The sequence below is a fragment of the Lathamus discolor genome, chromosome 12, assembly GCF_037157495.1.
Source record: "Lathamus discolor isolate bLatDis1 chromosome 12, bLatDis1.hap1, whole genome shotgun sequence".
Taxonomy (NCBI): domain Eukaryota; kingdom Metazoa; phylum Chordata; class Aves; order Psittaciformes; family Psittacidae; genus Lathamus; species Lathamus discolor.
Window position 1 is genome coordinate 13,195,265 of NC_088895.1, and position 13,767 is coordinate 13,209,031.

A 13,767-nucleotide genomic window follows, 5' to 3' on the forward strand; every position below is an offset into this window, starting at 1 on the left:
CTGTGATTTATGATTCTATGCAAGGTTCTGCGGCAGGGCTGGGTGCTCCAAGTCCTGTCTGGCATGGCTCGATGCTGGGCCATAGTGGTTCCACTGTGCCACTCACCGGGAAGCTGGCTGTCCCCACACTGGCTGCAGCATATCCCATGCTCTACCCTGGTGAATGAAGTGGCTTTGATGGGGACCAAGCCAGCCATGGTGCTCCCCAGGCTGTTTGCCCTGTGGTACGTGTTTGGATTGGTGTATGGCCACACTGGCCAGGGGTTGCTGGGACAGGAGGGGAGGCATCAGGGCATTGGGGCTCCCCTGACCCCTCTGGTGTGCTCTGTCTTGCAGCGCATCTGCCTCGCTGGAGCCACGGCAATGAATGGGCACGCTCTGCCAGCCGGCACGCCAGCGCATCCCCGGGGCTGGCATGAGTTCTGCGAGCTGCACGCCATCAGCACGGCCAAGGAGCTGGCGCGGCACTACCTGCGCTTCGCCACCGAGCACCCGCACCATGACCTCCTGGCCGCAGAGAACTTCTCGGTGCAGTTCACCGACCTCTTCCAGCAGTACTTTTGCCATGAGGTGAAGGAGGGATTCGCCATGAACCAGCTCCGCATCCTGCCCGCCGGCCCCGCGCGGGACTACCGGGAGACGCACCGGCGCCACACGGATGCCTCCTTGGGCACGGTGGCCACCAAAGCCGATTCGGATCTAGGCTCTGAGCAGCCCCCCCGAGCTCCCGAAGCCACCCCGTCAGGGCTCCGCAAGTCCTGGAGCTCGGAGGAGCTGCTGGGGCCGGCACGGAGGCCTTTCTCGCTGAGCCAGCTGCGCAGGAGCTGGCGCAGCCTCTTCCGACGCCGGTCCTCGGATGCTCTCCCTGCGGATGGGGATGGGGAGGCGGCGGAGGCAGCGTTGAAACCGGGACTGGGGAAGCGCATCCTGCCGTGGGGGCTGTCGCGGGAGCAGCCCCCCGAGGTGCGCAAGGAAGGGATCCTCAAGTACGGGCTGCTGGATGAGAGCTCCTTGGACAGTGGGACGCGCTGGCAGCGCTGCCGCCTGGTGCTGCGGCGAGCGGGGACGTCTGATGGCGAGGAGTACGTGCTGGAGCTGTTCGACCCACCCAAGGTAAGGACCTGCTGGTTCCTGTCCCTATCAGCTGGGTGATGCTGTGGGCTGGGGATGATGCTGCAGGCTGGGGATGATGCTGCTGGATGGGGATGATGCCAGGGTACCAGCATGTCCGGTGAGAGGGTCAGGGCCGTGCTGCATCCCTGATCACAAGGGTTTGTCACCATGAGCAGTGTCTGGGCAGAAGCCCAGGACCCAGATGGCTTTGCTCTGCTGCTCTTCTCCCTCTTCGGCAGCCTCACAAGGCTGGACGCAGTTTATTTAAGACCTCTGAGAAGGAGAACCTGTGGCTGGGGGATGGACGTTGCTGTGACCATGTGCTGAGGGTGATTTGTGCACTGATTATCGCAGTCAGTCAAGATGCAATTGTGTTTCTCCCTGATGGGACCCCAAACCTGGGTTTTCCAGCTAGAAGCAGAGCATCTGCCTTGTGAGATGAGGATAGAAGCTGGTGGCCTCCATCCCACTCATCCCCAACCCCGTGGACCCATCCCAGCAAGGGTTTGGCACACCCCAAATTCACCCTGCCTCTGGTTTGCTGTGGCTTCAGCAGCCAGGGCATTGGCTCGCCTGGGCAAGCTGGGAAAGGAAGGGGAAAAGTCTCCCTCTGCTCCCCATGGGACCTGTAAGGGAAGTTAATTTTAGGTTCGTAAGTACTTCTGTAGCTCAAAATTCAGCTCTTGGCTACGCCAGGGAGCTCCCGTGGTGCTTAGAGGCTGGCTGGAGCTGGAGCGGAGATGATGCAGGATGTGAGCAAACAGGGAGCGATGCGGGGGGAGCCGGGGAGTTTAATCTTTAAAAAGGCAGTTCCTCCCCATGGCAGGTCCCACGCAGGCGTCATGGGCTGCGTTTTCCCTCTTTTCCCCTTTTTTTCTGTGCTCATTTAACTTTGAGGACTAAACTTGTGCTTCGGAAGGAGGAAACCTCCGCTAGGGCTGGAGCCTTGTCCCTGCCTCTGGGCTGTGTTCGCTGCTTGCTGTGGCAGTGGGGCCAGGGAGCAGCAGCTTGAATTCCTGCTGTTTCTGTCAAATGACTCCAATATTAAATATTAGAAAGGAAAATATAAGGGAAAAACACCAAAATTGCACAGTCTGAAAGTAAGAGCTGGTTTTGCTCCGTTGTGTTGTTAGGTTGCAGTTGTTTGTTCCCATAGGAGTGTGTGTCCCCATCCCCGGGCAGGGGGAGGTCTGGCTCTGAACAGCATCACTTTGGGGTGCTTTGAGGATGCTCATGGGCAGCATCACTGGATGCTGGCGTGGTCCATACCCCGGCTCACCAGGATGGCACTGGGCATGTCGGACCATGCCGCAGGGAACAGCCTGGCCAGTGGGGAGGAGGTACCTGATGTTATTTCATGCACTGCTGCCAGCTTTGCTCCTCCACATCCTCAGTGGCTTTGCCCAGACCTGCCCTTGGGACTTTGCAGAGCCAAAACTAAAGCCAAGCAAGGGGATGCTCCCCTGCACAGGGTGCTCAGCAAGCAGGGCCTTCCTGAGAACCCACTTATGCCCCCCACCAGCCAGAGGACAAGCACCCCACTGTGTGCTGCCTGCCCACAGAACCTGGTGCTTACAAACACTGCTTTTTGCCTTTCTTCTTCCCTTACCCCCCTTTTTTTCTCTATTTCCCCCCATCCACTTTGCTTGGGAAGCAAGCTCAGCACCCAGCACATTCTTCCTCCTGGCTGCTGTGACCCACGGGCAGGAGGCATTTAAAACAAGCCGTTTGTGAGTTCCCCCAGCGCTCTGCAGCGTTATTCCTTGCAGTGTGCTCGGAACCTCCATCCCGCAGAGATGTCCTGGTGAGATCCCATCCCCATGAGGCCGGGGACCCTGTTTCTCAGGCAGGTCTGCGGAAGGGGGAATGTTCCTCGCTGGATTTCTCCGCAGTAAATTGCTTCCTGTGCAAATGCTCTCAGGGTGGGTCCTTCCTCTCTAATTAACTGGGCCAGGGCCAGATCCTCTCTCCTTTACAGCACACTCAATCCAGACCCTTTTCCACCAAGTGTAGTTGAACTCTGGGGGGGGACAGGAAGCCCCCACGGTGCTGGTGGGTCCCCACTTCCCAAACCCATCAAGAGGCAAAGAGAGGAGCAGAGCAGCTCGGTGGTGATTTACTTTTGCTTTCTTTTTCCTTGCAAATAAATACTAGAGAAGGATGCAGGGAGCCCCCTCCCCTCCATGCTCTGCCCCATGATGCTCACAGGGCTTTGCCACTGCCCGTGTTGTGGGTCTGTTCCTGATCTGATGATGCTGCTGGTTGTAGAATCAGACTGGTTTGGGTTGGAAGGGACCTTAAAGCTTGTCCATTTTCGCCCCCCTGCCATGGGCAGGGACACCTTCCACTGCCCATCCACAGACCTCCAGACCCTTCAAACAGTACAATGTAAATGGAGATTCGGCTCAACCTCATGGCTTTACAGCATCAAGCCAAGCCCCCAAATACTTAGCACCTTGCAATGACCTGGGAAGGGCAGGGTGCCCGCGGGAAGTGGTCACGGCTTGGCTTCTGCTCCCTCATTTTGGCAGCTTTTATCTTATTCCCTCCCTCTACTTTCTCCCTGGTGCGATTCAATGGGGCCTCTGAGCCTAATCCCGTAACGTGCCCGGCATCAAAGGGAGCAGGGTCCTTTGAAGGGCCCTAATCCCATTTACTGCTTGGGTGGCCAGCGCTGTGCTGGGTGAAGGGGTGAGTGCCAGTGAGCCGTGCTGGTGCCACCCGTGCGGGCATCCCATTCCCTGTCACGTCACTGGAGCTTCAGCTGGATGAGATGGGGTTTTGGGCAGAGGGAGCAGCTCACATTCCCGTGCTTGCAGCCGCTGCTGGGTTGGTTTTGGCATCGTTCCCTCCTCCCTCGAGCACTGGAAAAATGATGTTGCAAAGGAGGGGTTTGGAGATGCCTGCATGCGGAGCTCTCCTGGGAGCACATCTCAGCCTGGCTGCAGGGCACCGCTGGGCTCAGGGCACCTGGACACCGGGGTATCTGTAGTGCTTGTACGTATGGGTGTATATATAGATGTGCACAGGAAAACCAGTGAAACCCTGGGTATGGTCCTATGTGTGCAGCCCAGGTGCATTCTCTGATGCCTGTAGGAGGGCAGGCCTCACTTGCTTTCCATGGAGGCACTAAGGACTTTCTCCTCTGCCATGATATTTATTCCCATACCACTTGTAGGTTTGGGTGGCTCTGAGGCCTCTCCACAAATTTAAGCCAAAACTGGCAAAACAGCCCCCGCAGGGTTTCGGGGCTGCCCTGTTCATCAGCCGAGCCCCAAGTGCCTTTTACATGGCCAAGCCCTGAGCTCCATGAAAACCGTGATTTGCAGCGGAAGCATCCCGAGCCGTTTCTGTTGACCAGATGTTTTCACAGGAAAGGGGAAGGGAAATGGGATTTGCATTTGCGCTGGTTTCTTTATAGCATTTTAATGAAATCCAGCGCATCCCGTAAATCGATGGCACGCCGAGACAGGCCGGGAAGACTCCTTCCGGAGAGAACCCGCGGAGCCTGTGTCATGGCTCGTCTGCAGCCGTGGCCGCAGGAGCAGTATTTTTATCTCCGCTCGGCGTGAGACTGCTTTGACTTCCTTTTTTTTTCTCTTCATTTCTCCTCTCTCTTTTTCCTCTTCCTTTCACCTGAAGCTGGTTTCTGAGAACTGCCGCCTCCTGAGCAAGCAGGTCCTGCACCGCTCAGCTCCCATTCGCGGTGCCTGGGACCAGGCGTAGGGTGAGGGACATCCTGGCGCTGAGGTCCCCATCCCCATTCCAGCTCCTCCTGGAGCTGCTTTGTACCTCCAGGAGCAATTGGAGTTGATTCAGTGAGGATGTACGGAGGGGCAATGGCGGAGGGGGAGATGCCTTCAGGGATGGAGAGGCCACATTATGGGAAGCCTGGACCCCAGCAGCAGCTGTGTTTGCATCCCTATCCCAGGCAGGGATCTGAGCACTCCCTGTCTTTTGCAGCAGAACACTTTGCTTCAAATCCAAAACGTGTTTCCTCTTACTAGTGACCTACAATTGTGCTGAAAAACTGGATGTGCCCAGTTTGGTGCACAAATGCCCTGGTTGCTGCTGCCGCACTGTCAGCTCCTTCATTCCTCTATTCCCACAAAAACAACCAGTGCAAAATGGTCTTTTCTTCCCAAGGCCACCATGAGCAGGGCACCCACTGCCTGCAGGCAACGGGTGCCCCATGAGAAAGGGTTTGTAGTGATGGGAAGCATCTCAGCGTCCCGTCATTGCCCTGGCCTAGGGAGGAGCATGTTTGTGTCAATCTGGATCCCATTTGGTGTCCTACATCCTGTGAGCTGGAGCAGACTGGGCCACGTGTGCTCCTACCCTTGTCCCCATGGTTTGCCTAGGGGCGAGCCGGCTGCACGGCATCTTATTTTCTCTCTTTGTTGTCCTGAAAATGTTGATCCCAGGCTGGGATTTGCTGCCTTGTTCCTCTATCCAAGAGCAACCCTGTTGCATCAACCCTTGGCGGCTGGACAGTGGGTGGCCAGAGAGCTGCATCCCTCTCCTGGCATCCCCTTGGGTTGCATCCCCAAGGGACCGCATCCTTCTCCTGGCATCTCCAGGGCTGAAACCAGGAAACCTGCTCTGGGGGAAGAGCTGGAGGGATTTGGTTGTACTGTGATTCCCTTGGGAAAGGCAAAACATCACCCAGAGGTGCCTGGAGCCGCACCGAAACCCACCGCAGACTTTCACTGCAGAGCAGGGTGAGCAGCACATCCCCAGCTTTGCTTTCGGTGCTGTGCTGCTCACTGTTCTTCGAAGGCGAAGGGCTGGGGCATCCTTTCAGCTGCTTTGGTGAGATTTTGGTGGTGACTTTCTCTATATTACCCCCCCCCCCCATTTTTTTCATTTTGGGTATCGCAGGGTGGGAGCGCAATGAGACAAAAGGTTATTTGTCATTTATTAACCACAACTTTTTCCATCCTTGGTCATGCACGGAAAAAACACTTTTAGCAGCTTAACCACAGCCCTGGTGCTAATTGCTGAAGAGCGGAGTTTCTTATTTTGGAAACCGTGTTGCTGGGATGGGGCTTGGTTGGGTTGTGAGGGGATGGGTGCAGGATGGAGCAGCCCCAACCTGCTGCATCCCCCGGTGCTGGGCTTGTAACAGGAGAGGGGCTCAGGGGGGTTCCTTTCACTTTAACCCCATCCTTTAAAGTCCACCCTGCTGTTGCTGATGGGGTGTTCATCCCACTGCTGTGACCCCCTTGCTTATGGCAGTGATGCTTTGCTGCCTGCCAGCACATGGATGCTTATGGTCAGGGCTGTCTCACAGGGATGCTGCAGAGCTGCTTAGGTAGGAGAGCACCTTGGACAAGCTGAGGATCACTGAATCATAGAGTGGTGTGGATTGGAAAGGACCTTAAAGCTCATCCAGACCCAACCCCCTACCATGAGCAGGGACTGCTTCAATTAGATCAGGCCCTGTATAACCTGACCTTGAGTGTTTACAGGGGATGGGACATCCACCACCTCTCTGGGCAACCTATTCCAGTGCCTCATCACCCCCATTGTAAAAAATGCTTGCCTTATATCTCATCTAAATCTACTTTCTTTTCGTTTAAAACCATTATCCCTTGTCCTGTGGGAGCAAAACATGGAGATATTGACTGAATCACAAGGAAGGGGACTGGGAAAGTGCTCAGGGTCTGTACCCAAGCCTCCCGCAGCTGGGGATGCAGGGTGCTGGTGGGTGCTGGGTCCTGCTCAGGCCTGGCACCCAGTGTAAGGTGCCCGGTGGTGTTTTTTTGGGTGGTTGTCTCTTTTTACCTTTTTTCTCGTTCTTTTTACGGCCCAGGATGTGGTTGTTGCTGGGTGTTTCGAGGCTGAGCACTGCTTCTTTCAAAGGTAAATACCGGTGAGAGGCTGCGCAGGGTCTGGAAGGGTTCCCCGCTCCTCCCCACTGGTCCCAGCTCCAACCAATGCATGATGGATGTCATGATGTTCAATCTTGCCTTGAGATGATGTTGAAAATGAAGCATTTTGGGCAAGGTCTACTTCATTCATTTGGGCAGAGCAAGGGGTTGTCCAGTGATGGTGCTCACTGCCGCTGTCAGTAGGTTTCAGAGTGAACAGATTCACGCAGGTGGTGAGGTGGGGATGTGCCACCCAGTGAGCTTCAGGAGGCTGAGCTGAGCTTGGGGGGGCCTCTGCAGTGGCTTTGGCATGCAGGAGGCACATGAGATGCTGGGGGTGTGCAGGGAACTGTCCCTCTGGGTGACAGAAAACCCTTGGGTAATGTAAAACCTTGGGGTGCTGCAAAATCCTGGCACAGCCTGGGGATGCTGTGGGGTCCTTGCTGGATACCCCCTGTTCCCCAGCCCTCTGGGACTGGGTTTTGGGGGTGGCTCAGTCCCTGGCTGCAGCCGGCTCTGCTCGTATGCAGGCACCTTGTTGATTTTCCATGCTTGTTGTTTATTCCAGGAACTTATTAAAGCAGCCCACGCTGGAAGCGAGTTTGGCTTAAAATAAGACACAAATGAAAGGGGCTGGCAAATGCTGCCTGTTTACAGATCCTGTTTATAGCCCTCGTCTTCCCAAACCCTGCTGCGAATGAGAGCCGCTGGGCTCTCTGGTTTTGGGGTGGTTCGTAAGGTTTTGGAGAGGGAATGTTGACTCATTCCCATGGACGTCTGTGTCTCTCAGTGGATGTTTATCAATGCACAAAGCAGGGCCATCAGCCCTGAGGGTGGGGTGGGGGTTTCTATATGGAACCCCCCGAATCCCTCCCCGCGGATATGGATTTAGCCGGTGGCTCTTGGGGTGTGTTTTGCAGTGTCCCAGGTTTATTTCCATCAGGATTGATGGGCTCTGGGCTGTGTTTTCCTGCTCGGCAGCAGCTCAGGATGGGAACAGAAGGCACTTTGTGCCCCGGCCACCCCCGAGCCAGCGCTTCAGGCTGGCACAACGGTGCCTCTTGTCACCACTGAGCCTGGTCCCCTCGGGGATGGCTCTGTCCCTGCCGTGGGCTGTGGGGATGCTCGGGGATGCGGTGTCTTGGAAGCTGCTTTGTGCCTCTGGTGCTGGTGGGTTGGGATGCGCTGGGGTTTCGGATGTACAGAGGGGAGGGTGTGGGGGGGGTAATGGCTGGGGTCTGGGATCACCTCTTGTGTTTCTCTGCTTGACAGAGGCAGAAAACCTCCTACCTCCAGTTCCACAAGCACAAAACACAACCCCCTGATGGTGCTCACTGCTGCTGTCAGTAGGTTTCAGAGTGAACAGGTTCATGCAGGTGGTGGGGTGGGAATGTGCCACCCTGGGGTCCTCCCCAAGAGCTTTAAGGGGCTGAGCCGAGCTCGGGGGGGGCCCTGCTGTGGATTTGGGGTGCAGGAGGCACATGAGAAGCTGGGGCTGTGTAGGGTAATGGCCTGAATCAATGGGATCCCAGGCCCTATCCCCAGCAATAGAAAAGAGGACTCCATGGAGTACTGGGATTACTGGAGTTAAATGCTGCGAGGCTGAACACGGGAATGAGCAGTGGTGGAAATCCCTGAGGATGAACACCGGGATTAGCCACGGTGCAAACACCGCGCCCAAGGACACGTGCTGGGATGATCTATGGTGCAAAGTCCTCAAGGATGAGCATTGGGTTTAACCACGGGGAACCCCCCCAAGGCCAAACACCAGGATTATGTGCCCTACAAAATTCCCGAGGATGAGCACTGGGATTACCACAGTGGAACCCCACAAAGGTGATCACCGGTGCAGCAAACACCTTGCATCCTCCAGCACAACCCTTGGTGCCTCCAACAGGACCCTGCTGCTGCCCTGCACCGGAGCAATGGATGTGCTTCCCCTCCAGTTCACCCGGCATTCCCCTGGGACAAGGCTGTGTCCTGGGAAACTTCACAAAACTCCCTGGGGCCTGTGGGTGCAGGATGTGGTTTGACACCAGCACAATCCCATGCTCGCAGTGCTGTGGATCTCGGTGGCTGTCCATCCATCCATCCATCCATCCATCCATCCATCCATCCATCCATCCATCCATCCATCACTCCTTGCACCAGGAACACTGCAGCTCCAGCTGAGGTTTATCCCTTGTGTAGGGGGTGCTTGGTGGGCTCTGGGATTTACAAGGAGCGACGGAGCTCGTCTGTATCCATCAGGGCCCTTGCCCAAGGGCTGTGGCACGTCCCATGGTGTGACTCAGAGTGGAAGCGAAAGAGCAGCGCAGGGAAATCCCCGCACGTGGAGGGGCCAGCGCCAGCACCCGCCGCTCTCGAAGGATTTGCTCTCTGCTCTGCACAGGGCTGTGTCGCTGCCGTCATTGCCATGCCACTGTCATCGTCATGGTGCCACTGCCATCATCCCTGTGCCACTGCTGTCGTCATTCATCACCTTGCCACTGCCGTCATTGCAGTGCCACCACCATCATCACCATGCCATTCCCATCACCACCACTGTCATCGTCACTGCGCCAGCACCCTCATCACTGTGCCACATTGGTCACTGCCATGTGTTGTTCTCATCATCCATCACCATGCCAGTACCATCACCGCTGCACCACCACCGTCATCCCCTGCCACCGCTCTCATTGCTGTGCCACCACCGCCTTTGCCAGCAGGGAACCGGGCACTGTCCAAATCCGCTGGGAAGGGCGGACGGCTCCAGCTCCCTCCTGTGCATTATGGGTGGGGGCAGCATTTTAGGGCCCTGGCAGCGGTTGGCTGAGTGGTGGTGCCAGCACCCTGCTGGTGCCGGTCAGACCCGGAGGTGCTGCTCTCAGACCTGGGCCGCGGCCCTGCCGGATGTGGGCACTGTGGCAGTGTGATTTCACTCTCATTCTTGGAAAGCTGCCTGCCTTCCTCTGCGCCGAGCGGAGAGCGTCCCGCATCTGCTCTGCCCCCCGTGCAGCATCCAGGCCGTGCTCCTCGCAGCAGCGGCGCAGAGCATCACGGCAGGAGCTTTCCCAGCACATGTGAGTGGGCTGGAAGGAGTTTTGCTTCCCCAGAGAGCATCAATCCAACGTACCCTTGGAGAGGCGCGAGGGAGCCGCGATGCTCAGCAGGTTTCCCGCATGGGGGAGCAGGAAAGGCGAGCGGGAGGAGGCTGCAGAGGACGACGGAAGGAGCCCGGTGCCCATGGGTCTGGCGTCAGCGCAGGTACCGGGGAGCGTGGTGGGGCAGGAGCTGCGGTGAGAGCTGCTCGAGCGGAAACGCAGCGGCTCCTCTGCGCCTGCAACGCCCCAGCGCAGCTGTGACCTTGGCCTGACCTTCAGCTCGCGCTCCCGGCGCGGGATCCTTCCTAGAGTCATCAGGTGCCGGCAAACCCCCTTTAACCCGGGCACGATGCCCGGTGCGCGGGGCTGTGCCGGCATTCCCTGTGCTGCGCTGCCTGTCCCCACGCTGTGCTGGTGCTCCCCGTGACAGCGGTGCAGCGGGGTGCCCTTCCCCAGTAGGATGCTCGCGGTAGGGAGCAGGAGCGGGTTTCATCCTGGGGGTGTTTTCATCCATCTTCCAGTTTTCCCCGTGTCCCCTGGCGCTGGGGACGGCACTGGCTGGGATGGGGCTTCCTGATTCTAAACTCTGGAAGAATTCCCTGCTAAGAGCAAAGACGCAGATCCTGGGGGCAGCAGACCCGCTCTCAGCACTGTGGTTAAGGAGGTGCCGAGAGCTCCTCCATCCCCAACCGATGCGATCGGTGGCTCAATGTCCCCAGCAGCGCCTGGCTGCTGTCAGCCCGGCAGGGAAGCGGGGGCCGCAGGATCTGGTGCCCTGTGAGCTGGAGATCGCCGGTGTCACATCCCAGGATGGCCCAGAAGTCAGGGCCAGGACTGCGCAGCGTTGGTACGGTGTGGCTGTGTTCTGGGGTGCTGCTTCATGGGGTATCATGGCCCTGGGTGATTTTAGGGGTGCTCAAGCTTGTGATGGGGTTTTTTGTAGTGATAGGGAGGAATGGGTTTAAACTTAACCAGGGGAGATTTAGGTTAGATATAAGGGGGGAATTCCTTACTGTGAGGGTGGTGAGGGGCTGGAATAGGCTGCTCAAGGAGGTTTCAAATGCTCCATCCCTGGCAGTGTTGAAGGCCGGGCTGGATGGGGCTCGGAGCAACCTGGTTTAGTGTAAGGTGTCCCTGCCCATGGCAGGGATTTGGAAGTGGGTGACCTTTACTAAATCCATGCCATTCGATGATGCTCATGGGGATGGTGGCTGAGCTGGGGCAACACCATGAGCATCCCTTCCTGAGCATCCCAAGCTGGCAGCAAGGAGCACCCAGCCCCTGTGATGCTGCTGCGGCACCTTTCTTGCTGAGCAGCAGCCCGTGGGTGCTGGGTGAGCATGTGGTGTGTTGAGTGTGCAGTTTTGCTTACCAAGAAATCCCTTTCTGGGTACCAGAGCCGGGCATCTTGTGGTGCGGGGTGGGGGGGGGAACGGGCACACCGTGCCTGTGGTAGGCACTTCTCCGAAGCCAGACTGCTTTTTCGGGTGCCATTATCTCTCTGCCGCATCATTTCCTTCTCCCCTTCACCCTCCCCATCTGCACCATCCCCGGGGAGGGATGCGGGGGGCTTCGCCGAACTCCCTCTTCCTGGAAATTCCCCGCTTCCGAGGAAAGCAGGAAGCCGATCCCAGCGCCGCGGTCGGGATGCGTGCCAATACAACCCTGCAAGGCTGGGGACGTGCTGGGTGTCACAACCCGAGGGGTGAGGAAAGAGCCAGGATGGGCAACCCCTTTGGAGTGTGCACAGGGCATGGTTATTATCTAAGGATGCAGGAAAATGAAAGTCCTTTGGGATTAAGTCTTGGTGCTATTGCAGCAGCTCACGGCATCCTCAGCCCCATTGGCGACAGTGATTGCAGCGAAGCTGCAATCACTGTCGCCAATGGGGCTGAGGATGCCGTGAGCTGCTGCGGTAGCACCAACCCCGGTGCATGAGCGACTTCTAAGAACTTTCTTTTCAGTGCTGATAAGGGCTGATCCTTCTCGTGCTGCGTTTCCGGCCCCAAAGTACACCGAGTCCTCAGCTGAGAGCGTGGAGGGAGGGAGGAGGGATGGGGGAGAGAGGAAAAGAAAGCAACTCAATAGGGTTTGGTTGGGTGTTCGAGTGCTGAGTCCCTGCTGGAGACCCCCTCGGTGTCGTGCAGGTGGTTGTGGATGTGATGGGGTGGGAGTATCACAAGCTTGGAGCAGGATTCAGGCACTTTGGTTGGCAAATGCTGTCTGGCAGCCGGGCATCCTCAGAGCATCCCTGACTGGTTTGGATTGGAAGGGATCTTAAAGCTCATGCAGCTCATCCAGGGACCCCTTCCATTGGAGCAGCTTGCTCCAAGCCCCTGTGTCCAACCTGGCCTTGAGCACTGCCAGGGATGGGGCAGCCACAGCTTCTCTGGGCACCCTGTGCCAGCGCCTCAGCACCCTCACAGGGAAGAGCTTCTGCCTAAGAGCTCATCTCAGTCTCCCCTCGGGCAGGTTCAAGCCATTCCCCTTGGCCTGTCCCTACAGGCCCTTGTCCCAAGCCCCTCTCCAGGTTTCCTGCAGCCCCTTTAGGCACTGGAGCTGCTCAAAGGTCTCCCTGGATCCTTCCCTTCTCCAGGCTGGATAAGCACGATACCCCATCCTTTTGTCCGTTCACAGCCCCTTTAAACGTGGCTTGGCTCTGGCCACAGGGATGAGCATGGAGGGCTTGGGATGCAGGGGGTCCCCCAGGGCCTTTGGCACTCAGGATGGCCCCTGGCACCCTGGATACACCCTGATCCCAGCGGTGGCCGGCGGGTGCCACGTGCCGCAGCCTCACTCGCTGGTGCATGGAGCGTGCTGGGCAGGAGGGGAACCGAAAGCTGCCGGGAGGGGTATTATTAACCTCTGTGGAAGTCTTTGCTCAGCACTTTGTCGAGTGCTTGTGTCAGCAGCCGCTGACCCCTGTGCCCATCTGCGGGGGCTCCCTGCCTGCATCCCAGTGTCCCCGTCCTGGGTATATTCAGTCTCCCGGAACCACACTGGAACCGTCCAGTTCCATCCATGCTGGACCCCTCTTCTCCCTCCTCTCCTCCACCCATCCCTTTGCTGCGGGTACCAGGATGGGTCCCGCTCTGTGCAGGGTGTCCCAGCAGTGCCATGTGGGGTATTTCCATGCCTCAAGGGGTATTTCCTTGCTGGCGGGGTGTTTCCCAGCAGAGCCGGGTATTTCCTTGCCGTCTGCTGTGCCTCGGGTGGCTCCCGGCAGGCTCAGCCCCGTCCCTGCAGCGCAGCGGGATGTTTGGGGGTGGGTCAGGGTGCTGGGGCTCAGCTCATCCATCCTGTGACCCTCCCCAGGGCTCCAAGCCGAAGCTGCACGCTGCCTGCTCCGCCGTGCAGGAGGTGCGGAGGTGCACGCGCCTCGAGATGCCCGACAACCTGCACACCTTCGTCCTCAAGGTAAGGACCAGCTGAGGGGCACGGACCCGATCCCGAGGCTTTTCCCACCCTCCGGAGCTCATGTGGCTGCCGAAAGCTCCCGTGCCAAATTTCGGTTCCTCTTCCCAGCCTTGGACTGGGGAAGAGCGCATGGGGGGTGCTCTGCACCCACTGGGGTCAGGGCTGGTGCCCAGCATGGCTGGGAGGGATTTGAATATAGAATCACGGAATGGTTTGTGTTGGAAGGGACCTTAAAGCCCATCCGGCTCCAACCACGGGCAGGGACCCCTTCCACTGGAGCA

At 57.8% G+C, this 13,767-nt stretch overlaps 1 protein-coding gene across 4 annotated transcripts in view; it reads left to right on the forward strand.

The window, feature by feature from the left end:
* The window catches only part of SH2B3 (SH2B adaptor protein 3), a 28,616-nt gene that overhangs the window by 8,209 nt on the left and 6,640 nt on the right, over nucleotides 1-13,767 (forward strand). For all 4 annotated transcript variants that reach the window (XM_065692142.1, XM_065692141.1, XM_065692143.1 and 1 more), the window contains exons 2-3: nucleotides 337-1,113; nucleotides 13,385-13,486. In XM_065692142.1, coding sequence (XP_065548214.1) covers nucleotides 364-1,113; nucleotides 13,385-13,486 — 852 coding nt within the window. In that variant the 5' untranslated portion in view covers nucleotides 337-363. The remainder of the gene's footprint in view (nucleotides 1-336; nucleotides 1,114-13,384; nucleotides 13,487-13,767) is intronic.